This window comes from Chlorocebus sabaeus, chromosome 23, assembly GCF_047675955.1.
Source record: "Chlorocebus sabaeus isolate Y175 chromosome 23, mChlSab1.0.hap1, whole genome shotgun sequence".
NCBI classification, from domain to species: Eukaryota; Metazoa; Chordata; class Mammalia; order Primates; family Cercopithecidae; genus Chlorocebus; species Chlorocebus sabaeus.
In genome coordinates, this window is record NC_132926.1 from 31,828,609 (window position 1) to 31,848,108 (window position 19,500).

The window sequence follows — 19,500 nt, forward strand, 5'->3', positions numbered from 1 at the left end:
ACTAAGTAACAAGGAACTCTTATGTTATGATACGGAAGGAGGATCTCTAAAAATATATTATTCACTGAAAAAAGGAAGGTGGAGAACAGTATACAATGGTATACAATGTCCAGTACCATTAGTGTGTGGGACACCGTCTGTGGAAAGAGACTCAAGGACATGGTGACAGTGGTAATCTCTGGGAAGGGGACCTCAGAGGCTGTAGTACAGGGGCGAGAGGGAGTCATTTTACTACCTATACCTTTATATCTTTTGAACTTTGAACCATGTCCATGTTTACCTACTGAAAGAATAAAAAACTAAAAACTTTCAGAGACCTGGATTCTGCAGTTCTAACACTACATGATTCTAATGTTTTACAGCATGGTGAGCCCAACTTTGATGACATTGGCAGGCTCCTCTCACTTGAGGCCAAGCTTCTAATCTTCTGCTTCTGGGTCCATCTTCTGGGTCTCTCTGGCCTCGCTCTGTCCCTGAGTTGGGCCACAGAAGCCTCTGTGAGCTTGAGGAGCACTGATGAAGGGCTTCCTTCTAGCGTAGGGCAGCGACGTGAACTCCAACATCTCCTAGGGACACAGCCCTTGGGCGTTCCCTCACCCTCTCCACCTTCTCTGCCCTCCTAGGGGAGCCTTCTCGGTGGTGCGAAGGTGTGTGAAGGTGCTGGCCGGCCAGGAGTATGCTGCCAAGATCATCAACACCAAGAAGCTGTCAGCCAGAGGTAGGTGCCTGATCTCTACCCTGCCCACCCTCCAGGGCTCTCCTCTCTCCCCTTACCTGTACTGCTTGGTTCCGACCAGGACCCAGGGCCGAGCCCATGGGTGATACTTATGGCAGGGGTGGGGGCTGCTCTTCCTGGGGGTGCCTTGAGAATAGACCTTCCCTTTTTCCTTCTTTTCATTTTTTCGAGGCTGGAGACCACAGCCTCACCCAGACAGGCCAAGCTCTGTGCCTCACAGGTGAGGACTGAGACACCAGATGGGCCCTCCTTTCCCTGCTCTCCTGTCACTCGCTGTCACTTCTCCCCTCCAGACCTCTACCCTTGCCATTCCCTCTGCCTGAACGCCATCTCCTGGCTCCTTTCATGAATGGCTGTTTCTCAGCCTTCAGGTCTCAATTTAAGGTCACATCCTTTGAGAGGTTTTCCTGACCCCCCAATCTGACGAGGCCTCCTCCATTTTCTCTCTCTCTCTCTCTCTCTCTTTTTTTTTTTTTTTTTTTTTTTCTGAGATAGAGTTGCACTCTTGTCGCCCAGGCTGGAGTGCAATGGTGCGATCTTGGCTCACTGCAACCTCCTCCTCCTGGATTCAAGCGATTCTCCTGCCTCAGCCTCCCGAGTAGCTGGGATTACAAGTGCCCAGCACCATGCCCGGCTAATTTTTTTTCTTTGTATTTTTAGTAGCGATGGGGTTTCACCATGTTGGCCAGGCTGGTCTCGAACTCTTGACCTCAGATGATCTGTCCGCCTTGGCCTCCCAAAGTGCTGGGATTACATGAGTGAGCCATCACGCCCGACCTATTTTCTCTCATATTACTGTTTATTTCCTTTATGGCTTTCCCTGACCTAGTCTCATCCTGTTTACTGATAAGGCCCCTTGTTTAATACCCACCTCCCTTTTTGGGTTGTAGACTTCAAGAGTATGGGCTACTCTGCACCCAGCACCTAGGACAGCACCTGCCACACAGAGAGGGGCCAGTGAACTCCAAGTGCGCTTGGCTTCAGCTATGCCACTCTTGGGTCTTTCAGAGAGTGAGTCTGGGATATGATCTGGGTTTTGGAAAAGATGCCCAGATAACTCTAATTTGCAGATGAGTTTGAGAACCATGGCCCTAAGACCTTAGAAGCGGTCCTGGGCCAGTGACGTTAGCATCCCCAGCAGCTTGTTAGAAAAGCAAAGCCTAGAGCCCCACACCAGACTTGAAGAATCTGAATCTGCATTTTAACAAGATAGCTGGGTGATTGTGGACATTAAAATTTGGGAAGCCTGCCCAGGAGATGAGCTTCTTGCCATGACTGTGTGTTTGAGACAGTGATGGTGGTAACCACGGTCAGTGTGTTGGAAAGGGTTATCTTCAAAGATGCCAGTCCCCACCCTGAATGAAATGGTGTATAAGCTTTCCTTGGGACCGCCTGGTGGCAGACAGAATTCTGTTGGGTGAGGTGGAGGCAGGTGTGAGCTGTACAATCCATGGTTTGTGCAGTGCGGGAGATGTTGTGTGAGAGGCTGGCAGAGTGTCCAGGTGTTTGACAGGCACAGCTGTGTGGGGCCAGGGGCCAGCAGGTGCAGGTTCGTGGCCGTCCTCACAGTGGCTGGTACAGGAGGCTCATGCTGCTCCCAGCAGGCCTCCCAGCAGGCCTCATGTTGGACTGCATGTTGCTGCCTTTCTTCTCTGGCTCAGTGTTGCTGGGAGCTCAGCATTTTTTCTCCTCTGGCTCAGTGTTGCTGGGAGCTCAGCATTTTCTTCCAGTTACCCACCTCCCCCCATGTCTTGCAGGTCAAAGAGGATCAGCAGAGGGGGTGGCTGGGGGTAGGGTGAGGGCCTCTGAAGGGCCAGAAGCCCCACGTGGTACACAGTCAGTGTGAAAAGTCCAAGCTTGCGGAAGGCTGGGAGCTAGAGACAGGGCAGGCAGGAATGCCGGCAGGAGTGTTGCCTCATGGCCAGATGCCTGGATTGGCCTTGTCATTGCTGTGTGACTAGCAGCAGTCTGGTGCCCTCTCTGTGCATTGGGTGTTGAGGAACCAAGGAAGATGTCCCAATCCCTGAGATACAACAGGGACAGGGGGTGACGGGTTGAGGTTGCCCTAACGGGAGAGAGGGTCAGGCACCAAGGTCGTCCCTGGATGCTGGGATCTCAGGTTAGTTCACCACAGTCTCGGGGCACATCCACACACACATTTGCATGTTGACCAAAAGAGACAGATGTGTATGGGAGAGTGGAAGGGTCATGGCTCCTGTTTTGGAAAGTGACTAAGCACTCCTGGGACAGTGTAGACCCTGGGCTATGCCAGACAGCCACTTCCCAAGCCGCCTCTCTTTGGCAACTTGTTGAGTCCTTGACCTCTTGGAAGGAAGGTGGCTGGGCCTAGGTGAGTGTGGAGGGTGGGGGTGGGGAGGTTATCAGGGAACCTTCCGGAAAAGTCTGCCAACTGCCAGCTGCTTTTCTTCCCAGCGGGAGAGGAGGAGCAGAGCTTCTTTTAGCATGGTTCTTTGTTTGCCGCTCCTGGTGCCTCGGGGGCGGGGAGGGGGGGTTAATGCTGAATATTTGGCAACAGACTCTAAGCATCTCCTGCTGGTGCTCCTGGGTGACTTCCGGCAGCGCCCAGCAGGGGCTGTGCCCACCCTCCCGGGAGCTGTGGCTTTCTTTTTGCCCACCCTGCCCAGCCTCTTCTAGCAAGTGGTTCCCAAACCCACGATATATTTGTGTATGTATTTTTAATCTAGTCGTTTAAAAAATGTTCATAGTATAAACAAACCAAAGAAACCATGAAGAAATGACGTGAAAAGTGAAAATTTTGCCTGTTCCAATCCCTGCCAAATACCTTTGGTAGCTTTTTAAAAAACACAGCTGCCTGAGTTCCACCCATGAGGGTTGGATTCAGTAGGTGGGGCCCAAGCCCCCGCATTAAAAAAATCCTGTCATCAGTAACAGTAGCTATTAACACCGACCTAATACAATAACATAGGCTCAGCGCTAACCCCCACTGGGTGCTGTATAGCCTCCTAGCGCATCCTCCCCATGGCACACACAGAGGTAGCATTCTAAGGGCACATTGGGCACATGCATGAGGCTGGTGCAGCCGGAGGTGACTGGCCTGGGCACTGTGACGTCCACAGGCCCCACTCTCTAGCTCGAGCATGAGGGGGTCACTTCCTCGGCTCCTCAGTGACCAGTCTCGGAGCACCAGGTGGGGAGCATGACGAGCTCATCCAGGCTGCTCTACAGTGTCATTCAGGTCCCTGCAAGGAAGCCTCTGAGGGGACGGCAAGACGTGCTTCCCATCTCTCCTGTCCTCCTCCCCACCCCTTGCCCGGCACTCTTGGTCCTTGGGATGATTGCTCTAGCTCCCAGGATCAGGCTGTCCTATGCAGGGAGCAGGTACTTCCTGTTCCCAGACTTGAGGTCTCTTTTCTCTCCTGGCTTGTGTGCCTCTTGCTGGAATCTCGGGCTGCCTGCCTGCTGGAGTCCACTCCCCTCTGGAGGCAGAGCCCTGCCCATTTATATGATTGCAGGTCCTTCCAGGCCTGCTCTGTCCTGCCCCACCCTGCTGGGACTGTCTGGTCCCAGGGACCTCACCCCAGAATGTCCATCCACCTCTGCCTGCTGAGCTCTGCTGAGCCTTGCTGTGCTCTTAGCCCCCACACCCTGGAGGTGACCCAACCATCTGGGGAGGAAGCGAAAAGGTTCCCAAGATATTATCATGGGCATTGGGGAAGCTCCCCAGGTCCGCAGGCAGGAGGCTGAAGACTTCTAGCTTCCCTCAGAGCTCTCACCATCATGGGACTCTGCTGAGATGATGGATCGATTCATCAATTAATTAATTATTAGAATGGGGTTGGGTTCAGTGGCTCATGTCTTTAATCCCAGCACTTTGGGAGGCCGAGGTGGGAGGATCACTTGAGGCCGGGAGTTCAAGACTAGCCTGGGCAATATGGTGAGACCCCCGTCTCTTAAAAATATAAAAAATTAGCCGGGCGTGGTGGTGGGCGCCTGTAGTCCCAGCTACTCAAGAGGGAGGCTGAGGAGTGAGAATCATCTGAGCCCAGGAAGTGGAAGCTGCAGTGAGCCATGATCCTGCCACTGCGCTCTAACCTGGGTGATGAGAGTGAAACTGTCTCAAAAAAAATTATTAGAATGGGAAGCAATATAGTATAAATAGCTATGTACATGGATTGAAATCTCAGCTCTGCCACTTGTTTGCTATGGGATCTTGGACAAGCTGCTTAGCAGCTCTACACCATGCCCTGGGAACGTGGCAGTGACCAACAGAAAAGGTCTTGCTCTCATTGTGCCCGTTTTCTAGGGAGTGAGACTGAAAATAACATTAAACACATATGTCAGCTGGGTAGCATCAGGTAGTGACAAGTGTTAACCAAGAAGATAAGACAGGGTATGGGGAGGTGATGCAGCAGGAGGGACACGCTTAGAAAAGGCAGCCAGGGAATCTCTCCAAGGAGGTGACATTGTGCCGGGACCTGCCTGATAAGAAGACCCGGGGAAGAGCTTTCCAGGCAGAAGGCACAGCAGGTGCAGAGGCCCTGAGGTGGGAAGGGGCTTGGTGTGTCAGGGCAGAGAGGAGGCCAGTGTGGCTCGAGCTTCCTGGCCAAGGTGAGGCCAGACCCAGCGAGGGGTTCGGATTGTGCTCTAAGTACATTGGGAAGCTGTTGGAGAGTTGGAAGCCAAGGAGTGACAGGATTTAATGGATGTTTTAAAAAGAGCTCCTTGGCGGGGCCGGGTGTGGTAATCCCAGCACTTTGGGAGGGTGAGGCGAGCGGATCACAAGGTCAGGAGTTCGAGACCATCTTGGCCAGGCCAGCATGGTGAAACCCCATCTCTACTAAAAATACAAAAAATTAGCCTGACATGGTGGCGTGCACCTGTAGTCCCAGCTACTTGGCAGGCAGAGATTGCAGTGAGCCAAGATCGAGCCACGGCACTCCAGTCTGGGCGACAGAGTGAGACCCTGTCTCAAAAAAAAAAAAAAAAAAAAAAAAAAGCTCCTTGGCTGAGGGGAGGAGTGGTGGGGGAAAGGTGCAGGGGTAGAGGCCTCAGAGCTCTGAGTTTTCAGGTGATTTTGGTGAGCCATTTTGATAAAGGGACTGTTCCTTTGTCAACAGGCCTCAGTTTCTCCATCTATATAACAGAGCGCAGCCTCTGAGGTCAAAAGAAACATGGTTCCCACATGTCACATGTCCTGAGGTTCTCTGTATATTAGAAAATGAAAACACTGCAAACAGAGTTGCCAGAAATATTGTATAATGTATATGTTTACACTCAGTAGGATGAATACTTTCAACAGTGACAATGCAGGTTAATTGTACTATGCATATGATGATGATAAGACTTATAAAATTAGTTCCTAGCATTTCCAGCAGTGAGGTCTGGTAACCAGACACAAGTTTAAGGTTGCATGGCCAGCGTTTTCTTCTTTCAATCTTGTCAGTGTTCTCTGCCCCTGGGTAACCTCACAGGGAGAAATAGCAAAATTCCAGATTTGGGGCTTCCGCTTCCTGAATGTATAGCCTAGGCCAGAAGCCTCCTTCCCCCTCTGACAGGCCTGATCTTGATCTGCCTGACTTCTGGTTCTGCTGCCGGTAGGATATCGGGGTAGGGCATGGGATGTGGAGCAGGGGGAGGGCCCTGCCTGGTCAGCTCTGGATGGGCATCCCCTCCTGTGCCCAGGAGTCAGCCTCCCCTCCCCTGGAGGATACGAAAGGAGCCCATGGAGGGAGGGGGAATCAAGGGATGCCCCCCAACCTGGCCCCACCTCCTCATCCCTAGCTTGCAGCCAGTCTTCAGCTGGGGAGTTGAGCCATGGAAACAGAATTGGACTTAATTGCTTTGCTGGTGGAAAAGCCACCTTTCAGTATTGATTTTGGCTTCTGCAGCCCTTGGAGGACAGCCAGTGATTGCTCTAGTGAAGGGGGCAGGGGAAAGGGGAGCTGGATTCCTGGGGACAAGGGCTGGAACTTTCTTCATTCTCACCACCCCCCATCCACATACCTGCCCACTCTGAGAGGGCCATTCAGGGCCAGGGTTCTAGTGTTGGCCTGGCATCTGAGTGTTGGCATGAGTTTCTTTCTGTGGGTCTTCGTTTTTCTATTTGAGAATTGGGGGCAAGTGGAGGTAGTGGTTATGAGCTGGGGCATGGAGAATAGTATAGCCCAGGATTGAAAGCCCAGCTCTGGAGTCTGACTGTCTGGGTACAAATCATGGCTCCACTGCTCACTACGGGATTGACTTTGGGCAGGTACTTAACCTCTCTGAAGCTCTGTCTCCTCCTCTGGAAAGGCAGAAAAATGATAGTAACTTCCTCAAAGGATTGTATGAGGGCTTGAAAGGCATATAAAGCCCTCTGCACAGTGCTTGGCACAGAGTTTTTAAAAAGCGGTTTCTTTTTACGGTTTTGTTTGTTAAATTAAGGCGTTAACTACCAAATTGTGAAAAAAGCACCAAAATGGAAAATAGGAAATGCATTTTCAGTTCTAGCTCTGCCGCCACGGAGGCTTCAGCTTGTGCAGGCTGCAGTTTCCTTATCTATAAAATGGGGAGAGTGGTGTCTCCAGCCCAGGATTGTTTAGGGGCACGGAGTAGGGTCATGTGTCCCACTGTTCCCAGCAGCTGGAGAATCAGAAGCCACAGTGACAGATCCCGAGCAAGGCCTTTCTCCCGGGTGTGTGGAGAGGCCCAGGAGACTCGCACAGCAGTCCAGAAGGCAGGTGGGAGAGCTCTGGGTGGGCCCCCGCAGATTATTTGGGACTCTTTGTGTCCCTGGTCCCAGAATCTCCTGAAAGGGAGGTGGCTTCTGGGAATTAACACAGCCCTCTGGAAGAACAGTCAGTCACTCCCTTAGAAAGGCACATTCATTCAGTCATTTATTCTTTCATTTGGTTATTTCTTTTCTTTTCTTTTCTTTTTGAGACAAAGTCTCGCTCTGTCGCCTAGGCTGGAGTACAGTGGCATGATCTCAGCTCACTTCAACCTCCACCTTCAAGCAATTCTCCTGCCTCAGCCTCCTGAGCAGCTGGGATTACAGGCACCTGCCATCACACCCAGCTAATTTTTGTATTTTTAGTAGAGATGGGGTTTCACCATGTTGCCCAGGCTGGTCTCGAACTCCTGAGCTCAAGTGAGCCACCTGCCTCGGCCTCTCAACCTGTTGGGATTATAGGCGTGAGCCACCGTGCCCAGCTTCATTCAGTTATTTCTTGAGCACCTAGTATGTGCCAGGTATTTGGGTAGATGTCAGGGGTACAACAGAGACCAAGTCCCTGCCCTTAAGGAACTAGATATCCATGAGACTGAGTGGGTCATGCTGTTCAGGGGCTCTGAAAGCACAGAGGATGGGCCCCTGCCTGCTGCCAGGGGCCTGAGACTAAGGATTGGTAGGAGTGAGTGATGGCCAGTGAACGGCAGGTGGGAGGTAGAGGAAGTGTTTCGAGCTGAGAGAACTGCATGTGCAATTCTCTCCTGAAGTGAGAGGGCCCAGCAGTGCCTGCTTGTAGAGGTGAAGTCAGCCATTTAGTCTGGCCAGAGTGTAGGGCCTGAGGAACAGGCCTGGAGGAGTCTTGGAGAAGCCTCACATTTAAGAGCCGTGGAAAGGGAAGCCAGAGAGGGTGAGGGATGTGCTTGAGTCACTGCAACCCAGGCCTCTTCCTCTTTCCACTGCACCCCATGGTCTTCCTGGAGAACTCAGAGGCCCTGCCCAGAAGGTGAGCTTTCCCAGCCCCCAGGGGCTGCCCTGGGAGGTGGAGATAGTACGAGGCTTTGAGGAGCGGGAGATGGAGGGTGGTGGTTCCTCCTTCACCCGGGACTCACCTGAGCCTCTGTGTTTCAGACCATCAGAAGCTGGAGCGTGAAGCCCGCATCTGCCGCCTGCTGAAGCACCCCAACATTGGTGAGCCTTGCGGGATGCGAGGGGCGCAGGGGGCCAGGCCCTGCTCCCCTGCCCACTCTGGCACGTGGGTGTTTGCGGGCTGGGTGGAGAGCAGCTGCTCTCTTCTCTGGGGATGGAGGCAGCAGAGATGGGAAAGGGGGCGTCTTTAATGGTTTCCACATTCCTCAGAGCCAGCTTGTTTCGGGGGAAGGTGAAGAAAGGCCCTTCCTCCCATCCCACACTGCCGGCAGCCTCCTTCGGAAAAGCTGTTTCAGGAAAAGTTCTACAGCTCCGGGAGAGATGAAAATAGGCCAGGGGAAACGCTTGGCCTTGACCGCTGCGGCCCGTTCCCCAAACCCACCCCCATGCTGATTCAGCCTGGCACAGTGGCCCTCCTCCCTCAACCTGGCACCTGCCTGCCTACAGGGGCAAGCTCCAACTCAGGCCCTGGCCCGCAGGCCGGGCACAGGCTGCGTGGAGAGGCTGGGCCATGGCGGGCTGGGACAGCGCCAGGGCAGCAGAACCCGTGGGGATGGGCTCTGAAACAACACGTCACTGCCTGGCCCCCTTCTCCAGCCCTTGTGCAATTGGGGGCTGATCCCTGCCTATCAGGGTCCTGAGTCATGAGGGCAGGAAGTGTGGCTTTGAGAGCTAATTCTGTCAGGGAATTGCTGTGGGACCTCGGGCATGAGCACTGCCCTCTCTGAATCACTTTCCCCCATCCTCATGAAGGAAGGGCTGTCTGGACCAGCGTCTTGGGCACCCTGTGAAAAGGTAGACTCAGATTCACTGGGCCTGGGGTAGGGCCGGGATTTTGCAGTTCTAACACGCTCTGAGGAGGTGCCAAGCCTGCTGACTCATAGACCGCACTGAGGAGCAGGGCCTAGGTGATCGCTAAGGACTCTTCCGACTCTGACAGCCACCACGCCTTCTCACAAGACAGGGAAGCCTCTCTCCGTGCCCAGGGCCCCAAGGGTTAACTCTCCTGCCAGAGAGAAGCATCTTCATCTGCTATTTATACCCGGAAGGCACCTCCCCTTCCCTGAACAAACAGCAGCCAGAGGCTCCAGGACCAGCATCAGAGAGACAGCCTGCGGCTGGCAGGGAGCAGCCCTGGTTCAACCCTGGTCCCTGACCTACTAATGTCCTGTGGCCGCCCATGCCCATTCCAGGCCCCCAGCCCCCCAGCCGTGTGATGGAGCGGGTTGGGAGTGATCTCTGACTGTAAGATCTTATGATCCTTACAGAGGCTACCAGCTCCGGTGGAAAGAGGGGAGTGTGTGTAAGTGTGTGACAGTGTGTGGAGTGTGTGAGTGAATGTGTGTGTGCATATTAATGTGTGTGAATGTGTGCATGTGAGTGTGTGTATGTGACTGTGTGTGTATGTGACAATGTTGGAGTGTGTGTGAATGTGTGTGAAGGCGTGTGAGTGTGTTTATGTGACAGTGTTGGATTGTGTGTGAAGGCGTGTTAGTGTGTGTATGTGACAGTGTTGGATTGTGTGTGAATGCTGTGTACGTGTGTGTGAATGTGTGTAAGTGTGTGAAGGTGTGTATGTGTGTGTGTGCGTGAATGTGTGTATGTGAGTGTGAGTGTATGTGAGTGTGTGGAGTGTGTGAATGCACGTGGGTGTGTGTGTGAATGTGTGTGTGAATGTGTGTATGTCTGTGTAAATGTGTGTGTGTGTGAATGTGTGTGTGAATGCATGTGTGTGAATTCATGTATGTGAGTATATGTGAATGTGTGTGTGAGTGTGTGAATGTGTGTGTGTGTGTTGCTGCACAACTGCAGCTATCTCAGGTAAACACTGCCTCCTCATGTTTGCACCTCCCTCTCCCTCTCATTCCCAGCTATAAAATGGGGAGCAGTAGGTTATGGCTTTGGAGAGTGTGTGTGAATGTGTGCATGTGAGTGTATGTGTGTATGTGACTGCGTGTGACTGCGAGCAGTAGGTTATGGCTTTGGAGATGACGGACTACAGTTGAAATCCTGGGTTTGCTGTTTCATTGCTGTGTGACCCTGGACATGTTGCTCAACCACTATGAAGCTCAGTTTTGTCTGGAAAATGGAACTGATACCTATCTCATAGGATTGTGATGATTAAATAGACCATAGCATGATAACAGTCATTATCATTAAGCTGCCCCCCTTTTCCCCAATCAACACCTTCCCTCAGAACAACCTTGCCTGAAGACATCCTCTTGCCTGAAACTCCATGTGATTGTCTTTCCTCGGGGCCATCAGGATTTTTAGTTGTCACTGGAGGCACTATATATAACATGGTGGTTAGGAGAATGGGGTTTGCAGTCAGACACCAAGTTTCAATCTCAGCTCTGCGGTTAACTAAGTGTTTGAGCTTGGGCAGACTGTGAAGCTCTTAGCCTCAGTATCGTCGTCTGTGAAGTGGGGATAATCACAGCACCCACTTTATAGGACTATTGGGAGGGTAAAATGAGAGTGCAAGTAAAACACTTGGCACAAAACCTAGCATGTGGTAAAAGCTCAGAAATGGTAGCTTTCATCATCATCATCATCATTACTGAGTCATTTACTCCTTCCTTCATTCACCTGATGTCAGTTGCATCGTAGACCCACCCCATGCCAAGGTCTCTGCTAGGCACTGAGAATGTGCAGGAGAAGTGAGGATGGGGGATGGGGGTGGGGGTGGTGGCTGATGCACAGGCGGGGCTGGAAAGCAGAGCTGAGCAGCCAGCACAGGAAGACCCCAGAGGAGCTTTGAGCTGCTATCAGGGCTGGAAGGTTCCTTGTGGGGTGCACTTTCCCGATCCTCTAAGCATCTTCCTTCAAAATTGTAATCTTCCCAAAGACGTGCAAAGGGGTACAGATGTGGGCTCAAAACCCGAAAGGTGTGTTTGTCCCTAGAGAAGCTGGACTGAGTCCTGCTCAGCCTGCTTGGCCAGTCTAGACAAGGTTACTACTGGTCGCTGCTTCTGTGTGGCCACTGCCCAGTCCCCAGGGGACCAAGTCAGTGAGGTCCCTGGCTCAGCACAAGTCAGTCCAACTGTGTTGTGCACAAAGCGTTTGCCTCCCAGATCCTTCTTGGGAGAGGTCAGTAACCTGCTGTCTGTACCATCACCACCTGTAGATGAGGGAGACGCCAGAAGGCCACCCCAAGGCACAGGGGACTTGGACTGTGCTAGGGACAACCTGAAAGTTTAGTAGGTGATTTGTGGTGGGGAAGGGAAGCATGGTAGGTCAGTGACGAAGATGACAATATCTCCATTTATCGAACTCTTCCTAGTGCCAGGTACTGTGCTAAGTGGTTTACAGGAATCATCACATTAATGACCGCAGCAGTCCAATGGTGTTAGCACTACTGTTTGGAAGGGAGGCTCAGAGAGGTTAAATCATTTGCCCATAGCTACATAGCTTGTAAGAAGTGGATCTGGGAGACGAACTCAGCAAGTCTGACTCCAGAGCCCTTGTTCCTAGTCCTTCTATTTAGCTTCCCAAGTGGATATCACAAATGTGGTGTCAGGGGCACACAAAAATAAGGGAACAAGTACTGTTCTTCAACCTCCAAGAAAAAAATGCACGGTTGGAAAATCACAGGCATGCCAGAAATGGATGAATCAAGCCTCATAAATAAAAAGTTAGGTTACAGATTTGTTTGTTCTATGACAATATTTTAAACAGTCAAAAGTGACAGAATGACTCAATGCGTGCAGACACGTCAGTCACTCCACCGGGAGACAGGACCGTGATGATAGCCTATGGCCCTTGAATTTTGGGTTCTGGCTGAGTCGTTCCTCAGGCAGCCTCCACTGATGGGAGGGGAGGCTTTGTGTGTGAAAACAGCCCTGAAACAAGAAATCCTGTCTCCTGGGCTCTGAGGTGTGCCTCGACCTCAGGGACTGAAGCCAACTCTAGTATCATAACGCATGTGGTGCACTGCAAAAGTAGGGGCTGATTTCCAACCAGTGTGCCCCTTACCATCAACACAAAGGCACCATCTGAGTGAGAGTCAGGTCTGGAGAAAACCTCCCTCAATTCTGTCAATTTCCCTGAGACCCGAGGACGTTCTCTAAAGGGGCTGAGGCCCCGGGTCAGAGGGTAGATCTGGGACCCCAGTCTTCTTGGGCTCCTTCCAAAGCCTGTTGCCGTGGTTCGAAAAGCCCTTTCTGAGATGATTCTAGCTGTAGCTTGGCTTCTCAGAGCTTCTTACACTCAGGAAAGGGAAGTTAGAGACCATGGCCCACCAGAAAGAATAGGAGAGGGTTCACTTCCCAGAGAACACGTGGAGGAAGACAGGGAGAGGGAAGAGTCTTTTGCAAAACTTTACCTTGTTACACTAACAATACAAGTTTTTTGCAGATAAATGAGAAGACAAATACTTTTTAAAGTATCTCCAATAACCTCACATCTAGAATTAACATTTAATGATATGTGCTACCATATGATATAAGATATATGTGCCTTCTCAAATACTGTATACTTACATATATCATCTTAGGTCAGTTTCCCTGGAAGCAGAGCCTGAGTCAGGGATTCAGGTGCTGTTAGCATCCCACACTCCAGCACGTGGGGTTTGGATGCACCAACTTAGCAAAGGGGCTCTGGGCAGGGCCCGGGTATAGAATTGCCAGATTCTACACACCAAAAATACAGTTAAATACACATTTATGCTTTTTTATTGTTTTGTTTTGAGACGGAGTCTCACCCTGTCACCTAGGCTGGAGTGCAGTGGCATGATCCCGACTCACTGCAAGCTCCACGTCCCGGGTTCATGCCATTCTCCTGCCTCAGCCTCCTGAGTAGCTGGGACTACAGGTGCCCGCCACCATGCCCAGCTAATTTTGCTTTGTATTTTTAGTAGAGACAGAGTTTCACTGTGTTAGCCAGGATGGTCTCGATCTCCTGACCTCATGATCCGCCCACCTCAGCTTCCCAAAGTGCTGGGATTACAGTCGTGAACCACCACGCCCGGCCAATACACATGTACACTTTAAAAATTAAGCCTGTGTTTACTTTGAAATGTACTAAAAATTAAATAAATCAATGGACAGAGGAATAGATAGAAATGTAGTAATGCAAGTATAGGAAAACATTAATGATAGAAGCTAGGTAGTGGGTATCTGGGTGTTCACTTAACTGTATGTTTGAATTTCATTTATTTATTTATTTATTTATTTATTGAGATAGTGCCTTGCTCTGATGCCCAGGCTGGAGTTCAGTGGCGTGATCTCGGCTTACTGCAACCTCTATCTCCCAGGTTCAAGCAATTCTCCTGCCTCAGCTTCCCGAGTAGCTGGGACTACAGGCGTCTGCCACCACACCCAGCTAATTTTTGTATTTTTAATAGAGACAGTGTTTTGCCACGTTGGCCACGCTGGTCTCAAACTCCTGACCTCAGGTGATCTGCCTGCTTTGGCCTCCCAAAGTGCTGGGATTACAGGCGTGAGCCACGGCACCCGGCCTGAATTTTTTATAAAAAAATGTTGAAAGGAATTAAAGCAGAATTACATATGCCTTTAAGATTTAAAATTTTGCTTTAGAATATATCTAAAACATCTTTTAGTTATTATTTATAAATATGTGTCATCATTAAAGAATGTTTTAAATTTTCATTTTATTATATTATTATTATTATTATTTTGAGACATTCTCACTCTATTACCCAGGCTGGAATGCAGTGGGGCAATCTTGGCTCACTGCAACCTCTGCCTCCTGGGCTCAAACAACCCTCCCACCTTAGCTTCCCAAGTAGTTGGGACGACAAGTGCCTGCCACCATGCCCAACTAAGTTTTGTATTGTTTGTAGAGATGTTTCTAGAGGTGTTTCGTCATGTTGCCCAGGTTGGTCTTGAACTCCTGAGCTCAAGTGATCCACCCACCTCGGCCTCCCATAGTGCTGGGATTACAGGGTGAGCCACTGCACCTGGCCTAAATTTTTATTTTAAAAAATTTTATCTTATTTTATTTTAGTTTTTATTTTTTCGAGACGGAGTCTTGCTTTGTCACTCAGGCTGGAGTGCAGTGGCAGGATCTCAGCTCACTGCAACCTCCGCCTCCTGGGCTCAAGCAATTCTTCTGCCTCAGCCTCTGGAGTAGCTGGGATTATAAGTGTGTGCCACCATGCCCAGCTAATTTTTGTATTGTATTTTTAGTAGAGATGGGGTTTCACCATGTTGGCCAGGCTGGTCTCGAACTCCTGACCTCAGGTGATCCACCTGCTTCGGCCTTCCCAAGTGCTGGGGTTACAGGTGTGAGCCACTGCTCCCAGCCTAAATTTTCATTTTAATCTGTGCCCTCTCCCTCTCCATCTCTGGAGCCCATCCACCTCTCCCTACAGGCACCAGCTCTGGGGTATCTGATGCCTGCCTGTCTCCAAACTTCATGTACAGTTATGAGAGCCATAAACAATTCAGGGGACTCAATGTTGAGTCAGAAATATATGCACCTGGCAAACATTCAGATGGCACTAGGATTCATAGTGAAAAGTGAGTCTCCTCTCGTGACCCAACTCCCCCAATTCCCCTCCCCAGAGGCGCCCCCAGTGCCTGCTTCTCTGTATTCTTCCAGAGAGATGTATGCCATATATAAACTTAAATACATCCTTTAAAAAAGTACTACGCATACTGTTTTGCACTTGGCTTTTTCACCAAGCAACATAATTTGGAGATGACTCTGAACGAGTAGATACATAACTGCCGCATTATTTTAGCAGCTGTGCCATTTTCCATTGTGCGGATGAATCGTCATTCACCGAGCCAGCACGCCCCTGCATGGACATTTTTAGGCTGTGGTGCGGGGAAGGATGTGAGCCCTGTCTTGTGAGAACTTGCTCTTGACTGACAGGATGCGGTCCCAGAGTCAGCTCCAGGACTCAGGCCCTTCCTTCTAATAGCTCAGGGGTGCATGCTGGGAGCCCTGGGCTCCCGGGAGCTTTGCCTCTGTTCTGGGTAAATGGGGTGTGAAGAGATGACAGCTCCTCAGCATGCCAGAACACAGGGACCCTGTCACTCCTGCCTCTGGCCTCCATGCTCCATTATCTCCTCAGACTTGGGAGCAGAGCAGGATATTAGCTCAGGCAGCACTGAGTGAGCACCAACTGCATGCCTCCTGGAACTCTCATAACAAGCCTGCAAGTCCAGGGGTTTCATTTTCATTGTCCAGGCAAGGAAAGAGAGGCGCAGAAAGTCCTAGCAACTTGCCAGAAGTCACACGGCTAGTAAGTGGCAGAGATTGGAGCCACAGGCTTTCCATGACTTAGGCCTGCCCAGCAACCAAACAGGATTTCGGAGAGGGGAGGGCACTAAACTCTGACCTAAACAGGCATCTTTAGTGTTTAAGCCCAGCCCCCTTTCAGTAATGCCCGAGGTCTATTCGGATTCAATGCAGTGAGCCCTTGTTCACCGGCACTTGTCAAAGCACCTGGCACCTGGTGTGTACTCAGTGACTGTCTGGGAGTGTGGGGTGTTGGATATACAGGGGAAGGGAGAGAGGGAGGGCGGGCCTGGGCAGCAGTGTGTCCCGCTGTAACCAACTGCCTTGCACCGCCCACAGTCCGACTCCATGACAGCATCTCAGAGGAGGGACACCACTACCTGATCTTCGACCTGTGAGTTTGGCCCCGCCCTGGAATGTGCCAAGGATGTCGGGGCAGCCTAATCAGGGATGGCCTCACTGGACCTCTTGGGCTTAATTCCCTCTTGTGGTCCAGAGTTTCCCCAAATGTGGTGGGCCTGCCACCCAAGCAGTGCAAGCTGACTTTCCTAAAACACCAACAAACACTTTTAGCTTTCATCCCATATTTATTTTTGCTTCTCTTCTATTTGTGGCCAGTGATGCTGGTTTTCCATTTTCAGTGGCAATATAAAGTTTCCTTCTGGAATACGTTTAATTTTTTTTTTGAAGAGTGTTGATTCAAAGAGAAGCAATAATGAAATGTTAGGCCACAGTAGTTCCCGGTATGGCAATGAAAATTAGTGATGAGGCCAGTCTCATCGATAAAAAATAGCCCTTGAGATATTAATCATGGGGGAGGCCATAGGCTTCCTAATGAGCCTAGTGATGTGCTCTGAGTGTCCCTAACTCCGGACTCCAACCTGGGTTAGGTGGGGAAGAAGGGCTGGGGATAGAGGAGAGGGGGCTGGAGTCAATGAAAGGGTGCTCTGGAAGACTGGAAGGGGATTGCAGCAGGGGACACCCCAGTGACCCTGGGGCCCCTCCTTTTGTGGCTGAGGTCCTGAGGTCGCTGGTCTCCATCCTTAGCTTCTTGGAGACTCCTCCAGATGAGGCAGCACCTGTTGCCTCTATCGGAGGGTGATTCCGTGCCTGTCTCCCCAGGGTCACTGGTGGGGAACTGTTTGAAGATATCGTGGCCCGGGAGTATTACAGTGAGGCGGATGCCAGGTGAGTGTCAGGTGCTGCCTGGCAATGGCACCTGGGGACAGGGCACTCTTGCCTGCTGTTAGCTTCCCAGGGGAGGCCTGTGCTCACACCACCGTGACCCCTTCCTCTCTCTCTCCCTAGTCACTGTATCCAGCAGATCCTGGAGGCTGTGCTGCACTGCCACCAGATGGGGGTGGTGCACCGGGACCTGAAGGTGAGCAACCCACTGTGGGTGTGGCTCACCCTGGGAGCCCCTCTCTCCTCTGCACGTCCCTACTCCTGCAGAGCCGGACATGATCAGAATCCCTTTAATTTCTCTGTGTTAGGCTGGAAGGTGGGGTGGGTGAGATTATTTTTGCTACTGTTCAGATGAGGAAACTGAGCTCAGGAAGGTAGAGCATCTGTGTTTGGCCCCCTGCTCTTCCAACTCCCAGCCCACGTGCTTTGTGCCAGGATGGGTGAGCTGCAGTTACACTGTCATGATTGGCTACAGTGGGTGGGGAAGAAGGCAGGCTGGGTCCAAATCTCAACCAGGCCACCTTCTAGCCATGCAGCCTTTAGTAGCATGACCTTCCTGAACCTCGGATTCTTTACAATGGGGGTTGCCATAGCAACCTCTGCAAAGGGTTGGTGAGGATGTGAAATGAGATAGCACAGGGCCTGGTATACAGATGCATTATTAGTCTTGTTCCTGCATCTGTGGCAGGCCAGGGGAGAAGAAAACCCAGACTCTAGTCCCATGCAGTTCTCCTTCCTTTTACCTGAAGGAGATTGCAGAGTCTAGGACTGGCACCAGCTGCACGGCCTTGCCCCTTCAGCAAGGACTTCATAGATCTCCACTACTGAGCCTCATGGTATCAGTGGCTGGTAGTTCATATTGTCTCCATTTTGCAGAGCAGGAAACTAAGGCCTAAAGAGTTCAAGCAATTTGCCCAAGAACATGCAGTTCAATTGTCCTGAGCTAGGGTGGGGGAACTCTGGCCTTCTAACCCCAGATCCTGTGACCTTGGGAGTCTGGTGCCAAAAGGCCACTCTATCCAGCTCCTACTTCCTCAGCAGCCCCTTCTAGGGTGACCCTGCCAGAGGTCCATCAAACCTCTACTTTTTTTTCTTTAGTGACGGCAAACTCACTTCCCATGGGGTAGCCCCTTGCACCACTGGGAGACGCTGTTCCCTGCTGGAGAGGCTTTGCCCTGAACCTCAGTTCTGCGGTTTAGAACCCCACAGAGACCAAACCTCCAGCTTGGAAGAGCCCTAGAGGGACTCTAGCAGCTTTGTGGTAGCTGCTAAGTCCTCTGCAGGGTGTACCCACCCCTGTCACAGTCCTCCTGGAATGTGATTTCCAGGCCATCCTCATCCTGGGCACCCTCCCTGGGCATGCTTCCACTGGTCTGGGTCCCTCTTTGGGGCACAGTGCTCTGAAGAGAGCCCCTGCCCCTCTCTGACTGTCTTGGGCAGGCCATGGCTTCTCTCCCGAGCCCTAGGCAAGCTCCCTGTGGCTCAGTCTAGATGAGATGAGTGTGCATTCGAAGAGGGTCTCCAGCCAGACTGCAGGGCAGCTCTCCCAGAGGGCCTGTTCCCATTATAGCTGCAGCCCCTGCACTGGAGGAGGAAGGAGGAGAGGCAGCCCAAATTTAGGCCACTCTGGATACAATAATTAGTGACACATTCATCAAATCAGGGCAGGACAGCTACCGAGACCCAGGACATGTTAGGAACATTGTCCCCAGAGGACAAAGGAGGCCTTTGAGCCAGGCGGAGGGAGCTATATTTGTTTGGGTCCAGCCTAGCTTTAGACAGGGAAAGGTCAGAGGTGGGGCCCTTCAGAAGTCCCACTGGGAAGGGGATCAGAGGAGGACTCAAAACCAACAGTCTTCAGAGACTCTGAGCCCCTCCGCAAGCAGAAAATAGGAGTACTAACATTTACCAAACACTTACCGCAGGCCACAGCGAAGTGCTTACACAGATTATCTCAGTTAATCCTTGCACCACCTCATAAGGTAGGCATTTTTCTCAGAGGAAACTAAAGCTCAGAGAAGTGAAATAATTTGCCCACATGTCATGGCATAGAGGTGGGCAGCACTGGGGTAAGAAACTGGGACTATCTAAATCAGCCCACACTGTTAGCGCCCCCTCCATCCTGAGTCCCACGGTGAAGGGACCAGCAGGAAGTGGAGGAATTCTGGAGGCTGAGCCAGTGCAAAGTGGCAGCCTCAATGCCCCAGAGGCCAGGTGTGGGAACTTCCCAAGTCAGTCGCTGCCCCCATGTATAAGCCTTATCATCTTTCAGCCTAGAGCAGTGAAGATAGAGTCAGACTTTGTCTCGATTCTGGCTCTATCCCTTCCCAGCTGCGTGATCTTGGCCAAGTCACGTAACCTCTCTGAGTGTCAGTTTTCTCATCTTCGTATACATGACAAATACTGATTAAGTGCCTGCTGTGTGGCCCCCCAACCTAGGTGCTGGTGATACAGTGGTGAGCAGGACAGATAAGGAACTCACATTCCCCAGGGCTGACAGATGATGAACAAGCACATAGACAGATGGGGAAAA

At 51.3% G+C, this 19,500-nt stretch overlaps 1 protein-coding gene across 1 annotated transcript in view; it reads left to right on the top strand.

Moving 5' to 3' along the window:
- The window catches only part of CAMK2A (calcium/calmodulin dependent protein kinase II alpha), a 69,862-nt gene that overhangs the window by 16,396 nt on the left and 33,966 nt on the right, over positions 1-19,500 (top strand). Inside the window, exons 2-6 of the mRNA XM_008014977.3 lie at positions 624-718; positions 8,556-8,615; positions 16,122-16,176; positions 16,905-16,970; positions 17,091-17,163. Coding sequence (XP_008013168.2) covers positions 624-718; positions 8,556-8,615; positions 16,122-16,176; positions 16,905-16,970; positions 17,091-17,163 — 349 coding nt within the window. The remainder of the gene's footprint in view (positions 1-623; positions 719-8,555; positions 8,616-16,121; positions 16,177-16,904; positions 16,971-17,090; positions 17,164-19,500) is intronic.